Source organism: Myodes glareolus, chromosome 9 (genome assembly GCF_982192425.1).
Source record: "Myodes glareolus chromosome 9, mMyoGla1.1, whole genome shotgun sequence".
NCBI classification, from domain to species: Eukaryota; Metazoa; Chordata; class Mammalia; order Rodentia; family Cricetidae; genus Myodes; species Myodes glareolus.
Window position 1 is genome coordinate 45,437,644 of NC_142034.1, and position 22,023 is coordinate 45,459,666.

Consider the following 22,023-nt stretch of genomic DNA (forward strand, 5'->3'; position numbering starts at 1 on the left):
AGATGGCAGTCCCTCCTTGGGCTCCCATGCTATTAGGGAAGGAAGGGCTGGCCAGAAGACAGCTGGTTGCTAAGGCTACTCTGGGGGTTGTCTGTGGCGTAGAAGTGTTGCTGGGGACCTCAGTCAGCCGCTGTGCTGAGGTGAAGCAATTCCCTGCAGTCATACGTGCACGCCACATCACTCTCTCTCTTTATGGTGTGGCCATCAGAAAAACGGCAAAACACTGCGATCGGAAACTTGACTCTAAGCTCCGGTGGGTTGTCACAGTGGCATTGTGGTGAAGGGGAAGTGTCCTGAGGCTGGGCATGGGACTCAGTTGATAGGGTACATGGCTAGTGTGTTCAAAGCCCTGGGTTTGATCCCAGCACTTTTTTTTGGAGATGGGATTTCTATGTGGAACTGTGGCTGTCCTGGGACTCACTCTATAGACCAGACTGACCTCTAACTCAAAGAGATCTGCCAGCCTCTGTCTCCTGAGTGCTGGGATCAAAGGTGTCCACCACCACCGCCCAGCCCCCAGCACCATTTTAAACCAAATATGCTGATAGGATCTATATACTCTCAGGAGGCAGACAGAGGAAGAAGAACCAAAAGTTTAAGGCCACTCCCTGTTGCAAAGCAAGTTAGAGAACAGTTAAGGAATGCATGAGACCCTGCACACAAAAAAGATAGAAACAACAAGAACAAGTGAGTTTCAGAGCAGACAGGCCTGACTCCCATCTCAGCACCTAGGTATACTGGGTATGGGGCTTTGGACAGATCCTGCCATCTTGGGCTGTATAGTGGTATTTGAGTTATGACTATATAAACAATCATTCTCAAAAGTTAGTGTCTAAAAACCAGCATTTTATTCTACCTCATAAAATCGAGGAATATTGATGCAGCTTGGCTGAATGATATTAGGTCATGTGGCTCTGACTGGGCCACTCTAGCATTTAATTGGCCTGGGCATGAGGTCCAAGATGGCTTCTCTCTTATGTGTGACTCTCTGTGTCATCCTGGGGCTTCTTCATCTGCTGACTCCATGGCTGAACTTCTAACACGGCAGTTCAAGGTCTAAGAATACATTCTCCAAGGCAAGAAGAGGACGTTGTCCGAAGGCCTAGGCCAGAAAGAGTGTGGTGGTCACCACAGTCTATCGGGAAAGCGTGTGGGGGAAAGACTGTCAAAGAACTTGAGGCTATCTTCAAGCTGCCAAAAATGAGGATAAAAATACACACAAAAACAATGAGAATTTAATGAGATAATGTATTCAGAGGCAGATTTACCAGGAAGCTAATAAAACTTCAACCATAGGGCTCCCTCATTGAGCGGTCTCTCCTAAGAGTGGGAATTCTGCCATCTAATTTTGCATGACTAATTTTTTTCTTTCTTTTTTTCTCTTTTATTTTTAGTGCTGGGGATTGAACCCGAGACCTTAAGCATGCTAAACTCAATACCTTCCGCTGAGCTATGCCTCCAGTCCCCTCTCCTTTTATCTTAAAATGGACCTCCACATTGTTTTAGAATCAGGACCTGCCAACCCTGGCTCTGTCCCCAGTGCCTTTAACAATACCCATTGAGCCTGCTGCCTGGCACAGAAGGCGTCTCTACACATGGCCCCTATGTGTGCTAGGCTGGCACCTGGTTCCCTGTGTGCCTGAGGACAAGGTTCCTCCTCACTGTCCTGTCCTGCCTCCACCCCCACCCCACCCCACCCCCAGGATCATTTATTCTCCAGTTTCAACATGAAAGTAGAACACACTGAGAATGATTTCATAATCACAAAACTGCCCTCCCAATTGGCCTCTGCATCTACCCCCTGACCTCACCACCCACCAGGGAGGAGGGCCAGACCCTGGGCATTCTGCCAAGTTCTTAGCTGGCCCTGTAGATCTTGAGAGGGAATCAAGCTGCAGAGAGGGAAGCCAGCAGGGGAGGCAGCATTCCTGGTGCCCAGCTTGGTCTAGGAGGCATTGAAATTCCAGGGCCGAAGTCCTGAGACAAAGATCATAATGAGACAGGAAGGTGGCATAGGAAGGAGCCCATTTGCATGACAATAATTGAGCCAAGAATAGCAAGTTAGAGGGATGCAAGGGTGAGACTGGCAGCTGAGCTGGGCTAAACCTCACAAATCAGTCTACCCAGCTCTGCTCCGCAGGGGAGGCAGAGGCTGAGCCCTGTGCCAGGCTTTCGGAAGGGAAGGAAAGACAAGGACACAGTCACCAGGGGATTGTGGGAATTCTGGCCAAACTGAACTTTGCCTTCCTTCTCCTCTAGCCAGGAGGCATCTTTGTTTGCTTTCTCCTTTATGCATTTGTGGCTGTAGGACTAAGCGGACATCATGGCTGCTCAGAAAGACCTCTGGGATGCTATTGTGATCGGGGCAGGAATCCAGGGCAGCTTCACTGCATACCACCTGGCCAAACACTCGAAGAGGGTCCTCCTGCTGGAGCAGGTACACTGTCCCTTCTGCTGTACAAGACTGTCCCTTCCTTTTTCCTCACTTGCAGGCTATGGGTGAAGTCAAAAGGCTGACCGGCACAGATCTGTGCACTTCACGTGAATCTTGACAATTGAAAGGAAAGTCCCACCGTCGTCTACATGGAGTTTCTTGGTATATTCTTTTTACTGCCTCTCAGTTCTTGCCCTGGATCAAGCAAGAAGTGTCTCATCTCTCTTCTTTCTTGCTACCCTGTCTTTTCTGTGCCCAAACTGTTGATCCAACCCAGAAAAAGAATCAGTTCTGCTCTGGGTAACCTTAAATAAAGATGGTTTTGCCTAGAAGCAAAGGCTGGTTCAGGGCCAGCTTCGGAGGAAAGGTTCCTCCCTGCATTTTCCCCTCTTCTCCTTCCAGAACCTAGCGGGAGCCTCTGTTGATTCCACCGCCTTTGGGGAATAGCAGCCTCTTTGCTTGATGCACAGGAACTAAGACTCAGGTCTTCTTTTCCTTAAAGGAAAGGTGGTCACATGACTACTGCAAATGAGGGTGGCACTGGGAACCTGCGGGACCCCCCCTGGGGGGCGGGACCTACACCGTCCATCACTTGGAGTTTTCTACTTCCGTGGCTTTTCCCTTTCCATTCTGCCTGCAGCTCTGCAAGCTGGCTACCACTTACTCTTCCTGGAATGGTTAGAAATTGCCTTCAATTTCTCTATCCGTTTCCCCAAAGCCCAAGGGATTCCTATCACATCCCTCAGGAAGCTCCCCATTTTCTTCATACACACCCGCATCCCGAGCACCAATCCCAAGGTAGTTAGTTATTCCGAGTAACCGGAAGACACCGTGAGATGGCATTTTCTTCTGATCCATAAAATCAAGGGGCTAGAGTGGCATGATCTGGAAGGTTCCTTCTAATTCTGCTCTCTTAGGAGTCTAACTGGGGTGCGAGCACAATGGAAGATCGCTAACAAAGGGCTAACGCTAGCGGCTGTGAGAGTCATTTCTTAAAGGGAGAGCTCACTCAGGGCTTCTGAGAAGCTGCTGGCCCGATTGCCAGGCCAGTCAGTGGGCTGAAAGGAGGCACTGGAAGGATTGTATGAAAACATATGAAAATGGCTAGGCCTGGTGATGGGGGACTCAGATCCCAGGTACTGAGGAAGCTGATGCAGGAGGATTGCAAGTTTAAAGCCTGCCTATGCCATATAACAAGACCGTGTCTCAAAATAAAAAGTAAAAAGAGGGCTAGGGCTCAGCTGCCCAGCACTTGCCTAGCGCGGGCAAGGCCAGAGGTTCAATCCCCAGGATTTGAAAAAGAGAAACATCTGAAAGATGAGCTGGCTCCTAAAGGGCAAAGGGAGGACTGAACAAAGGGCAGTGGCTTCCTTGTCTCTCAACCCCTGCTTCTAGTTCTTTCTTCCGCATTCCCGCGGAAGCTCACATGGACAGAGCCGCATAATCAGAAACGCTTACCCGGAGGACTTCTACGTGAGGATGATGAATGAATGCTACCAGACATGGGCCCAGCTGGAGCGTGAGGCGGGAACCCAACTGCACAGGTGGGCAAGGGGGGAAGACCTCGAATGTTGGGGATCTACCCCTCCAGACGCTTTGGATATTTCATGCTGTAAGGTGTAAATTAGAAAAGCAACTGGAAGGACACAGGCCTAGGGGAGGTGCCAGTCCTATGAAAGCCTCCTGCTCACTGCCATTGTCTCTCCACCAGCCCTACTGGTCCCTACCAGCTCTGAGTTCCAGGCCTGCCCTGCATCAGACTCTGTGTCCAAGGCTGGTACAGATTATGTTCTGAAAACCCAAGGAACCATTGTGGGCAGATAGCTAGAGCAGGGCAGGCCTGCATGGAGCCTTCTGGAGCCATCTTATAGTGAAGTCAAAATGGAATACTGCTTCTTCCATTTTGACTTTGGATCCTGTCCTGGGACTCGCTCTGTAGACCAGGCTGGCCTCGAACTCACAGAGATTCACCTGTCTCTGTCTCCGGAGTTCTGGGATTAAAGGCGTGCACCACCACAGCCCAGCTGCATTATTACTCATGTCCTAACTTTAAAAAACTGCTTATGCATATTTTATGTGTATGAATGTTTTGCCTACATATATGTAGATGCAACAACATGTGTGCCTTGTGCCTGGTACCCAGGGAAGTCAATAGAGGGTGTCAGACCTTGGGACTGAAGTTACAAACACGGCGAGCTGCCGTGTGAGTGCCAGGAATTGATCCTGGATCCTCTGCAAAAGCAGCAAGTACTCTTAACCACCGTGCCATCTCGCCTACCCCCTAGTATCCTATCTTTTTATACTGAGTCCTCACCCCCATAACAACCCACAAATGCATTTTATTGATACATTATCTCCTGGGAACAAAATGAGAATGTTCCACGGGCCAGACAGTTTGCCAGGATGTGACCCCGTAGCAGTGCCCTGTTGGCCTGTGGTTCTCTCCAAACTTGAGGGCTCACTGACCCTTCAGACACCCCTAAGGAAGGAAGCAGAAACCACTCCTGCACCCACTCTCATTCCTCTGAACTCTTAGCTGAACTCCCTTTACATAACCCTGGCTCTACCCTACAGGGTGGCAGTTATTTTAATGGCTGTGAACCAAGAGGTTACTGTTCTGTTACGAAAACACCATTAACTTAAGAACAAAGTGAAATCCATTATGCAAATACAACCAGGGCAGCTAATTAAGGATTTATTCAGAGACAGAGAATACACCCAGCACCCAAATAAAGGAGAATGTCTTTCTGAGGAGTGGCCTGGCAAAGGGACCCTTCTCTGGCAGTTGGCTGGGACTACTACTGAGCATTTTGAGGTAGGAGACATGCCTGAGGCCTTGGAGGGCACAAGTCTGCCCAGCGAATGTTGAAGGATGAGACAGTCATGAGATGTCTGGAGTCACAATTTGAGTCTGACTTCCTGCCTCAACCCCTACCAGCTACATGGTGTGTGTGTGTGTGTGTGTGTGTATCTGTGCCTCTCTCATAGGGAACTGTGAAGGTGAAATGAGACCCTGGAGGTCCTTCCCCTATTCTTGCCAGCTGCATCCTGGGTCTGTGGGCCCAAAGAGGAAACAAAGGAGATGCAGCAGGGACTGGGGTTGCTGTAGCTCAGTTGGTAGAGTGCCTGCCTAGCTCGCCCAAGGCCCTGGGTTTGATCCCCAGCAGCCCCATGCTACTGGGCAAGGTGGTATACTCCTGTAATCCCAGCGCTCAGAGACAGAGACAGGAGGAATGGGACAGTAGTTAGAAGAGCTGCACAGACTTGAGGGCCAGAGTTTGGGAGTCCCTGCATCCATGTATCCAAGTCTAAAGAGATAAGAAGCACTTCTGGTCCCAGGCATTTCAGGAAGGGCTGTTCCCGCCACACGAACGGCTCTCTTAGTTCATGCCACAACTTTGTAAAAGGGAAAAGGGCAGCTACTGGAGGTTAGGGTTCTCTCTCTCTCTCTCTCTCTCTTCCCTCCTATTCCATCTCCTCCTCTTCTTTTGTTGTTTTCAAAATAAGGTCTCTTTGTGTTACCCAGGCTGGCCTCAAAGTCTTGGGTTCCACTGAAGTATAGGGTGTTGGGGACTGCAGGCATGTGCCCCCGTTGGCTGTGTAGTCGTCATAACATTACTCTAAATCACTGAATTACCGTGCTCTTGGTTTGTAACAGGGGTCAGCAAACTTCTTCTGTAAGCCACACAGTAAGTATGTTAGGCTTCCCTGGCCATATGGTCTCTCTTGCAAATATTCAAGTCTGCCATTGTAGTGTGAAAGCAGCCAAAGATGCAAATAAATGAACCTGGATGTGTTCCAATAAAACTTTATCTAAAAAAAATACTTTATTTCAAGATACCGAAATTTGAATTTCATATTATTTCTTTGTGGCTTTTAAGGGTTTATTTTTACATTTTTAAAAGATTTTATTTTTCTTATTTTATGTGTTTGAGTATCTTGCCTGCATATACTTGTGTGCAACTCATACATGCCTGCTGCCCTTAGAAGCACCAGAAGAGGGAATTTGATTCTTGGAAATGGATCCACAGATCATTGGGAGCTACCATGTGGGTGCAGGGAACTGAACCCAGATCTTCTGCAGAAGCAACAAGTGCTCCTAACAGCTGAGCCATCTCTCCCACCCTATTTTTATGTGTATGAGTGTTTTGTCTACATACGTATATGTGCACCATCCATGTATCTGGTGCCCAGGGAGGCCAGAAGAGGGCATCTTATCCCCAAGACATATACACTTGTTAGTCATCATGTGGGTGCTGGGAACTGAACCTGGGTCTTCAGCAGGAGCAGCCAGTACCCTTAGCCACTGAGCCATCTCTCCACATACCCTCCTTTTTGAGACAAGGCTCTATTTCGTATCTGGCCCCAGACTCACTAAGTAGCCCAGGCTGACTTCAAACGTGAGATTTCCCTCCCTGCCTTAGTCTCTGGAGTGGTTCTGGGCATGAACACCATCCTGCTCATGATTTGTGTGCCTTGAAATGAAATTCTGTTTTACATTTTCAAAAATCAACCGCTTAAAAAATAATAAAAATCACCTTAACTTGTGGATTAAATAGACACGAAGCTAGATTTAGTTCAAACTGGTTATGTTGCCCATGCCTGTCTCCAAGCACATCCAGGCCCAAAGAATTCCAGGCTGAAAAATGCATCTGTGCTGTACTTTTTTTTTTTCCGAGACAGAGTTTCTCAGTAGGAATGGACCCTGATCTGGACCTTGCTCTGTAGACCAGGCTGGCCTCGAACTCGTAGAGATTTGCCTGCCTCTGCCTCCCGAATGCTGGGATTAAAGGCGTGCGCCACAACCCCGCATCTGTGCACTTTAAAGGGAACACGGTCGCCTGTATGATGAGAGTATTCAGATGTCTCTCAGCTCCAATTAAGAATAATGAAGAGTAATGTGAATGTGCTTTTAAAAACCTCCAAAGCACGACGGAGTGCTAAGTATTATTATTGTTGTTGCTATTATTCCATCATTAGCAAATCCTTTCTTGTGGCAACCCTAATGTATTCACGTGTAATAGATTTTTTCCCCTTTTCCTGAGTAGGGCGCAGTACAGACCCTTCCCACTATCTGAATGGTATCCGAATATAGTTCTCCACCTTTGGGCTGAATGCCATCCAAATTGCCTTAGCTTTGCTCTTAATTTTGATTTTCTAAATGATTTCATCATCTTTGTCGGTCTTGCTTCTCTCTAGCTCCTTCTAGACTCACTGGCATAATACCATAAGATAAATGATAGAAATGAGTATATTTAATGTCATCTGATGATGATTTAAAAAAACCACAAAAACCTTTCCGAGCTCGTAGTGGAGGAGGTTGCCCAATTCTTCTTCTGTTCTGCTTCCTGTGACAGCGCATACGAAACACGGGTGGGCTCGGGATATTTGCATACGCTCTGGGAACAGACAATGACATGTGTCGGATCACAAGGCCTGAGTCTTTTGTGATGTGTACGGCCAGGATGCTGGTAGCAACGGAAAAGCCGGGCTCTGAGGCTCATCTCTTTCCTGCTCCACCTTCTCCCTTTGAGTCCCACTATCCAGCTCCTGACCCTGGCTGCCCCTGCTTCACTGACAATATCAGACAAGATCACAGCCGTAGGCAGTACAGCTGCTGGCAGAACCTGGTGGCCCCCTCCGCAGCTGCTGCTTCCTGTGCCTGCGAAGTGTCTGGCTTGTCAGCCACATCCCCTCCCCGGAGCAATCTTTGTTAACCAATTCCACTTCGGCCCACTGAGCAGAAGATGAAATACAGAGAGCTGTTCCCAAACCAACAAAGGCAGCAGCCACTACCAAGTCCCTTCCCCAAGGTGATGCTGAGAGCTGGTTCACCTGGCACTTTGAACTAGAGCAAAGGGAAAGGCAGCCAAAGCCCATGATGGGAAATGGAAGATTCAGGGAGAGATGTCTGCCCCTCCCAGTGCCTCCCTGCTCTTTCCCTATAGTATGTGGGCCACAGAGGTATCAACATGGCCCTCCAGAGGACTCTTCAATGGCCTCTTCTCGATGCTGGGGCAAAGTGGGCGACATGGAAGGTATAGTTCATACCAAAGGCTCCAGAGTCAGGTGATGGGCATTCTGGGAGGTGGGCTGCAAACTTGCTAGGGTTCCCTGGTAACCCTAGGGTTTTAGACCCTTTTTTCTAGATTAGCCTTAACTATTCATTTCTTAGTCCCAACCCCGTTTATGTAAAGGCCTTTGTCCCTTTCATTTTTCTTCTCAAACTTTGTAGCTTTTGTCTGAGAAAAAGAGAGAGAGAAAGAGAGGGGGGAAGAGGTGGGGGATCCCTAAGCACAGGTGCAAGAAATTGATACAGAATGAGTAGTCTATTTATTGGGATCTGGGAAAAGCCATTAAGAAAATAAGCACTTAAATGATTTTCAATCTGCCTGTGGAAGTCATCTGTCTTCATACTTGGGGAAAGGCCGGGTCTCTGATCCTGGTTTTGATTGACTGATTTCCAATGCGCTGAGCATTTCCCATAGGAGCCTCTCACCTGTCTCCCATAATGACAGGCCTTTGCATTTCCAGGCAGTGTTTTACATTTATTTCCGATTTGCTCATAATGGTCAAAAATCTCTCTCCAATCCAAGGCATTTCTCCAACAGCTCACGGTTTCCCTCAGGCCAAATAGCTCAGCTGTGATCCACGGAAAATGAGAATTTCCCAAACACATCTTCGGACTTGGGGAGGGTCTAGCATCACAGATTCAGATGGAAAATTTCCCACTGTTAGATCAATATCTGGGCTAAGAAATAAATGCCACAGGGGCAGAGAGCTGGAGCAAAATGATTACAATCGGCACAATTACATCCACCACAGAATCAGCTCACTGATTACTCCTGGGGTTGGGGAGCTCTGGCTTCATCCACCGGAGGACGACTTGGGAATTAGAACATCACTCAGCATTTCATAAGTCGACAGATATGCCCGTTGTCTTGGCACAAGTTCGTTTTCCCCATACAACATTTAACTGTAAATGGAGTTCTGGTTCAAGAAAGAAGGAAGGTAGGAAGGAAGGCAAGATGGAGGAAGGGAAGAGTACAGGAGAGACCAAGGCTGCCATATTGCAGGCAGGGTTTAAGAGTCACTCTGTGGGATTTCTGAACCAGAGAGCAGACATTATATCTGCGTAGGTGAGCTGCAAGCCGCATCTTTCCCACAAGTCTACTCAGCCTGGAGTCTGTCAGCACCTGGCTAGACGTAGTGGTTCATGCTTGAAGTTCAACATTTGGGAGACATGGCTGAAAGACCTTGAGGCTGAGACCGGACTAGGACACACAGTAAGTCCCTTTCTCAAACAAACCAAAACACACATCTGAGACAGGGGGTGTGGCTTGGTGAGGTATTTCCCTAGTGTGCAGGAACCCCTGAGTTCCGTCTCCAGTATCATAACCTAACTACAAGACACTGGGTACTTTATCTTTGGAGATGCTGGGATAGGACCCAGAGGCTTGAGAATGCTAGGCAAATATTCCCCACTAAGCCACACCCCCACCCTCACTCCCAGCCTTTGGGGTGGCTTCTTAATTATCTTGTTGACCAATAAGTTGACTAGGCAAGTTTTCATGACCTAAGAATTAATCTGAAGTTCGTTTGGGAGGCTACGGAAAAGAGACTGGCTCCTGGCTGGGGATTCTGTCTCATCCAGCCTAAGCTGAGTTTTGAAGAAGCAGAGTCGGCGTTGCTATCTCACCACGAATGCTGGGTAGGCGGGGGCCATGGCGAATGGATTGGGCGCGCTGCGCGGCTCTGTGTACTGACACCGGCCCCCGGGCCCACTGCATCCCTACCCCCTCCCAGTCTCCGCTTTAATCCCCACAACCAGATAATGTGGGATTTGGAAGCATGTAATATCCATGAGACTCCATTATAGGCTATTACGAGCTTTATAGGCAGGTACCTGGGGGATGTGGCTGGCTGCTGCTGTGCTGTGGGGTTGCTGAAGCCGAGAGGGAACGCTGGAGCAGTCCCAAGGGGCAGAGGCACCTTTCCATTGTTTAGATAGCTCCCCCCGAAAAGGGACTTCTGGCCTCTGTGTGGCAGAGTCAGGAAGCATCAAAGGGAACTGGCAGTCTCCTTCACAGAGTGAGAAGGGCGGGAGAAGCCTGTCGAAATGCAAAACCAGAGAGTCTCTGAGTTTGCTGTTGGCGAAAGTGCCGCAGGTCTGGGGTGATCTGGTGCGCTGCAGGCTTGGCAACCCTTGAAAGCCGAGGGCAACCCCAGACATCATGCAGCCACAGAACAGCCAGTACTGCTTCCATTCAATGTCCTCGGTTACAAAGGAAGAATTTGGGACTTGGAGTAGTGAGTCACTGGTCAAGGTCACATCAAGGTGACACCCGGATTAGAAGGAGAACCAGACCTCCTTAAGCCACAGACAGAGAAGGGACAACTAAGCCCACAAATGCAGAAGGACAAGGCAGTACATGCTAAGAACACAGACCAGGGTGGGGGTGGGGCGGGAGGGGGAGTTAGAGAGATGGTTGGGTTCCAGAGGACCTGAGTTCTGTCCCAGCACCATGTCAGGAGTTTCGCAGTTGCCTGGAACCCCAGCTCCTGGGGGGTCAGACACCTCTAGCATCCGTGGGCCCCTACAATCATGTGCACGCATACCTACAAAATTTTAAAAATTCATAATAAAATAAATCTTTGAAAAATAAAAAAAAAGGGGAAGGGAAGAAAAAAACGGGAAAGGAAAGGGGTGATGGAATAGCACAGAGGGTTCCAGAAAGAGGAAACAGGAGGGAGGGCAAGAAACCGCATTTGTGTGGACACCTGCTAGTTCATTTGGCATTTCCAAGGAGTAGTAAAGATCATGGGAGCTTAGGACCTCTGCTGTCAAGAGCAGGATCGAGGGCCAAGCAAACCAGCAGTGAGTGTCAGGGAGGACTTGGGAACGGTCTGGAAACCAGCTGCAGACCAGCTGTGGTGATGTAGACACGGGTACCTTACTGAGGAATGAAGATAGTGAAGATAGGCGACCAGGGCCATGACCTTTACCCAACTGGCCTTTTCTTTTCGAAACAGGCAGACTGAGCTCTTGTTGCTGGGAATGAAGGAAAATCCAGAATTGAAAACAACCCAGGCCACTCTGTCTAGGCAGGGGATTGAGCATGAGTGTCTTTCATCAGCGGATTTAAAGCAACGTTTCCCAAACATTCGGTTCACCGGGGGAGAAGTGGGGCTCTTGGACAAGACTGGAGGTGTCCTCTATGCAGACAAGGCCCTCAGAGCCCTCCAGGTAAGGCTGTGCAGCCCCAGGGCAATACAGTTCCCAACTCCGGGCACCATGGCCCCCACAGGCAGCCCCTGGTGAAGTCAATATGAAGGTTTTGCCTTGTTCACTTCGGTCCTGATTTTTTAAGGCAGGGCTTTCTCTCTCTCATCCTGTCATCAGAGTTTCTCTGTGAAACCACTCTGGCTGCTGTAACTCACTCTGTAGACCAGGCTGACCTCGAACTCACAGAGATCCACCTGCCTCTGCCTCCCTAGCGCTGGGATTAAAGACTTGCACCACCACCACCCATCCTAAGATTCTGAAATCTTGTCTGCCCTAAGTAGGGGGCTCTTGGTCTCCCTGGGTGACTCACATACACAACTAATTAATTCGCCTTTCACGGAACTGCCCTTTCAGCATGTAATTCACCAGCTCGGAGGCACGGTGTGTGACGGAGAGAAGGTGGTGGAGATAACACCTGGTCGACCTGTCACAGTGAAAACCTCCCTGAGGAGCTATCAAGCCAACACCTTGGTCATCACTGCTGGCCCCTGGACCAACCGGATTCTCCGGCCCCTGGGAATTGAGTTGCCTCTCCAGGTAGGGCAAATTGGAGGCCTGAGAGTCAGTAGCTAAGAAAAGAAACCTTGGAGCCAGCCAGGCTTGACTTAGCCTTGGACCTTCTACTTCCTAACGGTCGTCACTGGGCAAGTTTGCTCAGCTCTGTAAGCGTCAGGTTTACCAGCATGGGAAATAACAGCTACCTCAAAAGGTTATTGGTCAACTGATTTATCTGGCGTGTTTAGAACCTCCAGGAGGTGGCCAGACTTAGAGTAAGCACTGAACAAATGGGAAGTGCATCGACTCCTGAAAAGATGGTTAAGGAGGGCTGGGGTGCTGCTGCGGGAGAAAAGTAAAAATAGGGACAAGAAAGATTTAGAGACCTTTGTACAACAGTGTATATATTGTAAGTCCATGACACCAGAATTAGGTCAAGCAGGTTGGATGGGAAAGGGCCACAGGACCCTACCAGAGTCTGCTGTTGTTGTCGGTAGAGCTTCATGGTTTCCCTCTTCATCTCCTGCACCAAGACCCTTAGGATCAATGTGTATTACTGGCGAGAGAAGATCCCTGGCAGCTACAGTATATCACAGGCTTTCCCGTGTTTTCTGAGTCTGGGCCAGGCTCCCCACCACATCTATGGACTTCCATCATCAGAGTACCCAGGGCTGATGAAGGTAAGCAGAAAGGCTAAGAAGGCTACTGTGCTACTGGGTGCCCATGCAGTTCTGGGCATTCATATTTAGTTCATATTCTAACATATCTCTTTAGGACCCTTCTGGTGTTTGCTTCACGACTGGCCATTTACAGCATAATGTCATACGTCCCAACCCCACCCTGAGGTCTAAGGTGCCTGCCTTGTCCTTATAAATAAAAGACAGGCCTGGGGATGAGCACTAGGCAACTTCAGGTGCTAACACATAGCACCTGCCAGGTCTGGGGACTGGGGTGATGGGTGGAGCCACGCTGCATCCAACCACATCCCTCCCTGGCTGCTATGTTTAGAAGGTCAGTTTTACAGACCATGCTATTCTAATGGGGTTGTAGGTCGGCTATCACCATGGTGACAGTGCGGACCCAGAGGAGCGGGACTGCCCCACAACCTTCTCAGACATCCAAGACGTTCAGATTCTACGCCACTTTGTCAGAGAGCACATGCCAGGCCTCCAGCCCGAGCCGGACATCATGGAGCGCTGTATGTACACGGTAAGCAGGCCGGTCCAAGGTGCAGAGTAGGGGAGGAGAGGGAACAGACAGACCCTACTTCATTTGACCTCTGACCCGGTATGTGACCTCAAACTAGTCAACCTATTCCTGTGGATTGGTTCGCCTCGATAAGCGAGGGACCTGTTAGAGATTATTCATATTCCTTTTTATTAGGCGGCGAGGCTTTCGCCTGGCAGTCCCTCCCTATATTTCCCAGAAGAGCTCTAAAGCAGTTCTTGGCAAGATGTTCCCAGTTGAGCAGGCCTTGGGGACAAAGAGAAGAGACAGATGCTATCGGCCCGAGGCATCTTGGCTAAAGTTAGTTCAGGAAGATGACCGCCTCCTGTGTCCGAGGCACAGCAGGGGAGTGACAGCTGTTCAGTGAGAACCAGCATGTCTGGGGGGATGGGACAAGCAGGGCAGACCTCAGCCCCATCTAGGTCTCTCTTGAAAGAGTCCCAGGCCAGTTCCTGCCAGAGCCTGTAGCTCCTACCCCTCCTGTCCTCAGAGGACACAGGTATGACTTTCTTTCTAGAACACGCCCGATAAGCACTTCATTCTTGATTGCCACCCGAAGTATGACAACATCGTCATCGGCGCTGGATTCTCTGGTGAGCATGAGGGTGGGGAGGTGGGGAGCCTGCAAACAGACCTACTGAAGGACCAGACAAAAGGGGATCGTGCGTGCATTGACTGAAGTCTGGACACTGGGTGTATAGGGAGGGCGGGCAGTCCAAAACTGGGGTACTTGTGGCAGGAGACAATTTCTAACTTTGGGATGAGACTAAGAGGAGAAGTGGCACTGTCTGGGTGTGGGGAGAACTTCTCTTGAGCCCAGAGTCTGTACCTGAAGGTACGCGATACATTCTTCTCTCAGGACACGGATTCAAGTTGGCCCCTGTTGTGGGCAAGATCCTCTATGAGCTAAGCATGAAATTACCGCCATCTTATGACCTGGCACCGTTTCGGATGAGCCGCTTCTCTACATTGAACAAAGCCCACCTTTGACCCCAGCTGACTCTCTCCCAGGGAGGACAGCCCTCATGGGGATGACTTCTGGGAGAAGGAGGTGTGTCCTTGCCATGTTTCCCTTCCGTATGCTTCTCTCCTGTAAACACCAAATGATTGACCCTCTTTTCACAGCCGTCCTCCTTCCCACCCTCAGAAAATCAGCCAGAGATTCATCATCACAGACCAGCAAGGAGCTTAGGAGGGGCCCGAGATGGGCTCAGTACACTAAGGGGCTCCTTAAATTTCTCTTTGCTGGGACGTTGGATGAACTTGAGCATGCTCTAATAAATGAATATTTACCAGAAAGAAAAAGCTGCTGAAAAAAATAAACTGCATTGCACAATGTCTGAGGAAGCCTTTCTTTTCTATGTAACTCCGCTTCTTATCAGCTCTAACGATCTATTAGTGCCACAGAGTCCGCTACCCCCAGGAATCCACGGAATCTCCGATCCGTCGACGCACTGTGTCCTTCTCATCTGCTGCTTTGTCTCATCCTCCTCTTCTCCCTGGACCTGTAAAGATGCTCGGCTCCCCACTCTCTCATTAAGGTGTATTGTCAGGTCCTTATGAAGACGGAACTGTTATGCTGGAAAGAAAGCCAGAGACACACTCGCTTAGAAACCCCGTTCAATGTTTGAATGTTAAATGTGCCATTTTATTATCATTAGGATTGCTCCCACTTAATGAAACAGCATTAGCACCGAGGCGGCTGGCCTCCTTGCACTAATTGCTTTGGAAGAGAATGGGGCTTGTAACTACCCCTGGGTGGGTGGAGGGTGAGGGGTGTGAACAGGGATGCATGCAAGGCTGATGTGCTTAGACAGTACCCAAAAGCCAGGGGGGCAGGGGGACCTCCAGAGAGGACCAGTTCCACCCTGGAGAACAAGCTCTTACGTGTTCTGGGGAGAGCGAAACTGGGAAAACGAGGGGCGGGTCTGACAGGAGGAAATGACAGGGAAAGTGAACGATAGGAATGAAATATTCACAAAGAAACACACCTCAAGTAAAATCACTCTACTCACCCTAGTCCTTAAAGGCCCAGACATATGCGTTAGCTCTGGTTCATTTCTCCAGTGAGTTCCAAAGCCAGCTCATTCTGTCAGCCCCGTGCCCAGTCTGCTTTTGAGGCCATTTCAGGTGGTTCTCAGGAACTCAGTCTCTACAATGGCAACTACACAGACGTGTGTAAGGATCAAATTTTATTATCACTCGCTCATTTGGTACATAAACACTGATTTAGTTTCTAGTATGTGTCAGGTACTTTGCAGCCACCTCAGTGTGCTGGTTAGTTTTAACTTAAGACAATCCAGAAACATCTGGGAAGAGACTCTTAAGGAGGAGTTCCCTAGACTGACCCGCGGGCATGTCCGTGAAGGATTGTCTTGATTACTGACTTGGGAAGACCCAGCCCACTGTGGGTACCACCATTCCCTAGGCAGAGGCCTCCACATTCTAAGTGTGGGAAGGCGAGCTGAGTACTGGGCAGGTAAGCAAGGATAAATGCGTTTATCCTCTCTTTGTTCTTGACTGTAGATGTGATATTTTTAGGTTTCTGCCTTGACTTCCCTCGATAATGGGTTCTAATCTGGAAGTGAAAGCCAAATAAATCCCTTTCTTCCCTAAATTGCTTTTATTCCAGGATATCTGTCACAGAAACAGAAAAAGCAACCAAGACAATCAGTAAATACACAGATGGAAATCCCTGATGTAAATCGGCAGAGCGGGCCTGTCTTAGTTAGTTAGGATCTCTGTTGTTAGTTAGGGTCAGCACCATGACCACAAACAACTCGGGGAGGAAAGGGTGTATTTCAGCTCACAACTCTCAGGTCACACTCCATTGCTGAAGGATGTGAGGGCAGGAACCTGGAGTCCAGAGCTGATGCAGAGGCTGTGGAGGGGTCCTACTTACTGATTTGCTCTTCCTGCCTTGCTTAGTTTGCTTTCTTATAGCACCCAGGCCCACCAGCCCAGGTGTGGCACCACCCACAAGGGGTTGGGCCCTCCCACATCAATCACTAATTAAGAAAATACCCTGCAGGCTTGCCTGCGGTCTGATCTTAGGGAGGCATTTTCTCAGTTGAAAGTTCTTCCCAAATGACTCTAGCTTGTGTCAAGTTGACAAAAACCTAGCCAGCATGAAAGAGAAGTAGCCTATGATCTGGCAGTTCCACTTCTGGGGATATCTCCTAAAGATCTGAAAGTAGGGTCTCAAAAGAATATTTATACACCCATGGTTATAGCATGATTTGTTCCCAATGGCCAAGAGGCAGAAACAGCCCAGATGTCCATTATCACATGACTGGACAACCAAAATGTAGTCTGTACAGGTCATGGGGCAGTGCTGACTTGTGGCTGAAATGGGGACATGCTAAGTGAGATGAGAGAAGAGACAGAAGAGAAGGACCAATGCAATGCGGATCCGCCTGTGCGAGTTCAGCGGTGAGATTCGCAGAGGGACAGAGAGAATGTGTCTTGCCAGGGACTGAGCGGAGAAAGAGGAAATTGTGCTTCCTTTATGGATCCAGAGCCTAAGTTTTGGAGGACGAAAAAAGTTCTGGAAGTTGGTCACACAGCAGCATGCAAGTGTTTAATGTCACTGAGCTAACTATGCACCTAAAATAGCTAAGATGATGTTATATGTGTTCTATCGTGATTTTTAAAAATTCATATTCTTTTTTTTTTTTTTTTTTTTTTTTGGTTTTTCGGGATAGGACTTCTCTGTGTAGCTTTGTTTGGAGCCTGTCCTGGAACTAGCTCTGTAGGTTAGTCCAGTCTCTGCTTCCCAAGTACTGGGATTAAAGGCATGTGCCACCACCGCCTGGTTAAAAATTCTTAACTCTTATGGAGCTCATGGTGGTAGTGAGAAGACATGTAAGCTATGCATGCATGTAAATTTAAATATATATATATATATATTTGAGACAGGGTTTCTCTGTGAGGCCTGGCTTTCCTGGAACTCGCTCAGTAGAACAGTTAGACCCCTAAACTTGGAGTACACATGTAAATTATAACACATGGGCTGGAGAGATGGCTCAGTGATTCAGAGCATTGCCTGCTCTTCCAAAGGTCCTGAGTTCAAGTCCCAGCAACCACATGGTGGCTCACAACCATCTGTAATGGGGTCTGGTGCCCTCTTCTGGCCTGCAGGCATATACATAGACAGAATATTGTATACAAAATAAATATTTTAAAAAAATTAAACACATGTAAATTATAGCACATAATGTTTTGGGGGACTAAGGAAGGACAAGAAAGTCTGGGAGCTGCTGAGCCATCCCATGCATGGCCAACGGCAGTCTTACCAAGGAGTGGGTCAGTAAGGGCGAGCCATGTGCCGAATGTCTATTAGAAAATGGTAGGAAAGGCTGAGGGGATGGGGCTCATTTGGTAGAGTATCTGCCTAGTGTGCACAAAACTGCAGGTTCAGAGCCAGCAGCACATAAACCAGGCGTGGTGCTCACCTGTAACCTCAGCACTTAGACACTGGAGGCAGGAGGACCAGAAGTTCAAGGTCATGCTCAGCTATATAAGGATGAACTCAAGGCCAGCATGGTTCTGCTTGAAAAGGAATGAGCCACAAAACAAGGGACTGTGTTGTAGTATAACATAGGGGGCGGTGGGGCAGAGAGACCAGATGCTGAGAAGGGCCAGCATCCTGCCTATGAGCTCAGCAGCTCTCATGCTGACAAAGCTGGCAAGAGCCGGCTAAGGAACATCCCCCTGCTCTGAGGCCCACCGCCTGCCTTCTGTTTCCTCTGTCTCTCCAATGTGCTGGCCTCCTCCCCCAGCCAGCTGCGGTTCCCCTTCCAAAATATCCAGCCTTATTCAGCTTCTCAGCGACAGCCAAAAGGGGAGACCAATGTCTTGCAGGGGCTGAGAAAGGACAAGTGGGGGAGGCTACCAAACCCTGCCTGAGCAGTCTTAGGCCTTTACAAGAGAGTCCCCGTGCAAGTACAACCGAGAGCTGCAGAGCAGTAGCCCTGGGGCCAAGGGGTGTTGGGGAACAGGCTAGCAAAGAATGGGGTGAAACAGGGTCAGGTAAGGAGAGACTGGCAAACTGCAGACCAAAGCAGAGCCTGCAGGAGCATGGCACACACAAAGCCAGAGGCCAAGGCCCAGCATGCACGGGTGGGCAGAAGGGAGCTTTTCTTAGCTGCAGTTGGATGGGGGTCACAGGAGAGGTGACATAGGGAGATGTCTGGGAGCACAGTGAAGCAAAAGTCACTGCAGAAGGGGTTGGAGGACAATAGTGAAGGTTTTATCCAACACCACATCATCTCGTTGCCTCCCTTTTGCCAGAGCATGGCCAGGCATCCCCTCTTGGGCAGCCCCAACATATCTTCAAGATGGAAGAAAATCAGAAGCAATTGGGAGGCAGTAGAAGTCCTCAGGAGGGGCAGCTGGGGTCTGCACAGGCTGCAAGGGAGAGATAAGGGCAATGAAGAGAAAGAGGCCAGAGTGGTTGCCAACCAGACTACGGAAAACAGAGGCAGGCTAAAAATAGATGGGCTGCAGAGGGAGGAGAGTCAGGCCAGAAAAGGAGGGGAGCCGAGGCAATCGATGCCGCTCCCCACTCTGACCCAATTCTTCATCTCTCAGCCTCACTAAATTGACAAATGAGGTCTTGGTTGGAAAGAGGGAAAGACTGGCACAGAGGGAGGACAGGCCTTAGGAGCTCAATGATCTGAAGGTCAGGCCTGGCTCAACTCTCAACAAAGTCTGGTATTCCTGATCAGGCTTGGGAGTTTAAGGGATGTCAATCCAACCTGCAAGGGGCCAAAGCCAGGCAAACAGAAGAACTGGCCTGCAGGCACAGGCTGGAAAATGACTCTAGGCATGCCTGCATCTCACTTCTCGGGGAGAACGAAAGTAGAGAATCTGGTTGTTTCTGTGTTTGGACATTCTATGCAGTAAGAGGGATTTAGATTAGACTTTGGGAAATCTATCCCACTCAGGCAGAGATGTGAGATCCGAAGACGTGGACATGAACACTGCTAGAACATGTTTCTGTGGGTATCGGTAGGCATGGAGAAGCCCTGCGCCTTGGGCCTGGAGAGGCTCACTTGAAGGCCAGGGCCTGTAGTAATCCCTCTGGAAGACTGCTGGCTAGGATCCCTGCTACCCAGCATGACTGGAAATGGGTTGCTAGGTGCAGGAGGGGGATACACAAGGAGGGTTGGATCTGTCAGCCCAATGGGGCTGGGGGGAGGGACAAGGGGCAGGATTCTATCATGCATGCCCAGTGGCATTTGCATAACTTTGAATAATGAATAAACCCAGCTCTGGGGTTCCTCCTCAGCACCGCTCATCTGCATCTTTATTAAGCTTTATAAATGATTCAGCTCTCTACCCCTTCCCTCAGCCCTGCCCAGGCTGCCCCGAGCATCAGGGTAGCTGATTGCTCATTATTTTAGACTTGATTTGTTTCACCAACATCCAGTGAGGCATGGAGTGGGGGGACACAGGAGGGAGGAAGGAATCCAATCAGCGAGAAGAATGGAGGGGTCTGATTGGGAGTGGAGAAGCAACCACAAGAAGGCAAGTTCAAAGCCAGCTCCAAGCAGAGACTGGGCAGCTATAGACAGCAATGTACTTCTTTACTTTTTTTTTTTTTTTTTTTTTTTTTTTTTTTTTTTTTTTTACATCCTGGGACTAACATCTTAAGACAGAGAGAGCCATTTCTTAGATGTCCTAAAATGTGCTGGGTTCAAATTCTACTCAAATCCCTCACTTTCCTTAGGTCTGCTGCCAAGCTTCCAGAGGCCCTCGCTCAGCTCCAGCTCTGCACGCAGCCTCTTAAACAGCAAAAGAGTACAGCCCCCGGGGAAGTTCTCACTTTTCCTGAGGCAGGAATTTTGCTATTTGCACAGAAAAGGGTAAAAAAAAAAAAAAAAAAAAAAAAAAAAAAAAATCCGTTATCCTTGCAAGGCAAGAACAAGCACTGGGCACATTGCGGGAGAAAGAGATGGGAACAGGTATGCATGATGTGAACTTGGAGGCAAAGAAGCACCCTGTCCAGCACACCTCAAAAGAGGCGCCTGAAGGAGATGTGCAGCCTCTCGGCTAGCGTGTTCACGCCGGCAGCCGTGTGAGCTGCCTGGTGTGTCGGCTGAAGCCAGGGAGATGCATTTAACAGCCTGGATGGGAGGCTCTCACAGGGACCTCCAAGTGCTGGGAAGACAGGGTGTTTCTGGAACCTGGCGGCACATGAAACCCATATGGTGCTGGGGCCACACCCAAGGCCAGTTAAATCAGAATCCCTGATAGAGAAGGCTGTGAACGTAGTCTTTCATTTTTTTAAAGTCCTTTAATCTTATTTGAATCTTGTTTTGAACAACCCCCCCCCCTTTTATTAACACTGGGGACTGAATTCAGGGTCCTACACATTCCAGTCAAATGACACATGACACACAAGTGAGCTCTATCCTCACCTCTTCCTATTTTATCATCTTGTGCTTATGTATGTACGTGGGTGAATGTGGGTGCAAGCTTGCCATGTGTGGAGACCAGCAGGCCTTGGGTATCTGTCTTTACCCTCCACTTTCCACTGCTGTGCACTACTCCAGGCCAGCTGGCCGGAGAGCCTCCTGGATTCTCCTATCCGTCAGAACAGTGAGACTGCAGATGTGCCACCGAGTCCAGCTTCTGCACAGGCTCTGGGGAATCGGAACCCAGGTCTTCAGGCTATCAAAGCAAGGGTTTTACCCAGCAAGCCATCTCCTCGGCCGCTATCCCCTTTCTATTCTTGAGACAGACTCACTAAGTTCCCTAGGCTAGCCTTGAAGTTGTGATTTTCCTTCCTCAGTCTCCTGAGTACTCGGGATTACAAGCTTGTGCATCTGTTTTATATAAAATACATGTATAAATATATGTAAAATAAAAAGTGTGTAATAGCATTAGGGAAATGTAAATACTGACTGAATCTTTGAGAGTAAAAAAACTATTGATTAGTGTTTGGATATGAGGAGAGTATTGTGATTACGTGTTTTTTAAAAGACATTTTTTCTTTTCTTTTTTGATTTTTCGAGACAGGGTTTCTCTGTGTAACAGCACTGGCTGTCCTGGAACTTGCTCTGTTGACCAGGCTGGCCTCGAACTCACAGAGATCTGCCTGCCTCTGCCTCCCAAGTGCTAGGATTAAAGGCGCGCACCACCACCGCCCAGCTAAGAACCATTTTCTTTTCTTTGTTCTTTGGTGGTGGTGGGGTCAATACAAAAAAGTGTCTCCTGATGAATCTTGAGATCTGCCCTCAGCTGGCAGGGAGAGCGGTTGGGGCTCAGTTCCCTGAGGACACCGTTGTGACTAAGGGTAACATGGGGCCATTTTCTTGCTCTTTTTACATTTTGTTCACAAGCAGGAACGACTGCAGCTCTTGACACTAAGTAGAACAGGACTTAGGAGAGCAGAACCCAGAACACCTCTGAGAACAGAACCAGGTAGAGAAGGGTTTTGCATGATCCTACACAACAGGGGAGGGCCCTGTCCTCTAATGTCCAAGGCCTCAGGCGACATAGGAACAAAAACTTGGCATTTAGAGCTGTAACCATCAGGCGTCTGCTTGTTCTCAACTTTCCCAACGCTGCGACC

At 48.9% G+C, this 22,023-nt stretch overlaps 1 protein-coding gene and 1 long non-coding RNA gene across 2 annotated transcripts; one reads left to right on the forward strand and one right to left on the reverse strand.

Moving 5' to 3' along the window:
• The first annotated feature begins 2,136 nt into the window (after positions 1-2,136).
• Positions 2,137-14,780, forward strand: Pipox (pipecolic acid and sarcosine oxidase). The gene is made up of 8 exons (XM_085695394.2): positions 2,137-2,437; positions 3,830-3,978; positions 11,468-11,681; positions 12,075-12,257; positions 12,749-12,895; positions 13,266-13,424; positions 13,960-14,035; positions 14,302-14,780. The coding sequence occupies exons 1-8, from the start codon at positions 2,324-2,326 to the stop codon at positions 14,430-14,432; spliced, it is 1,173 nt and encodes a 390-aa protein (XP_085551520.1). The 5' UTR covers positions 2,137-2,323; the 3' UTR covers positions 14,433-14,780.
• Positions 12,603-20,323, reverse strand: LOC146893108 (uncharacterized). The gene is made up of 2 exons (XR_015003700.2): positions 15,458-20,323; positions 12,603-15,021 (listed from the first exon to the last, which is right to left on the reverse strand). It is a non-coding gene; the product is annotated as an uncharacterized LOC146893108 (long non-coding RNA).
• Positions 20,324-22,023: the final 1,700 nt, after the last annotated feature.

Coding starts and splice junctions, on each gene's coding strand:
- Pipox (XM_085695394.2), top strand. CDS start 2,324: ATGGCTGCTCAGAAAGACCTCTGGGATGCTATTGTGATCGGGGCAGGA. Junction 3,979..11,467: donor GCGGGAACCCAACTGCACAG/GTGGGCAAGGGG, acceptor TTTTCGAAACAG/GCAGACTGAGCTCTTGTTGC. Junction 11,682..12,074: donor AGGCCCTCAGAGCCCTCCAG/GTAAGGCTGTGC, acceptor CTGCCCTTTCAG/CATGTAATTCACCAGCTCGG.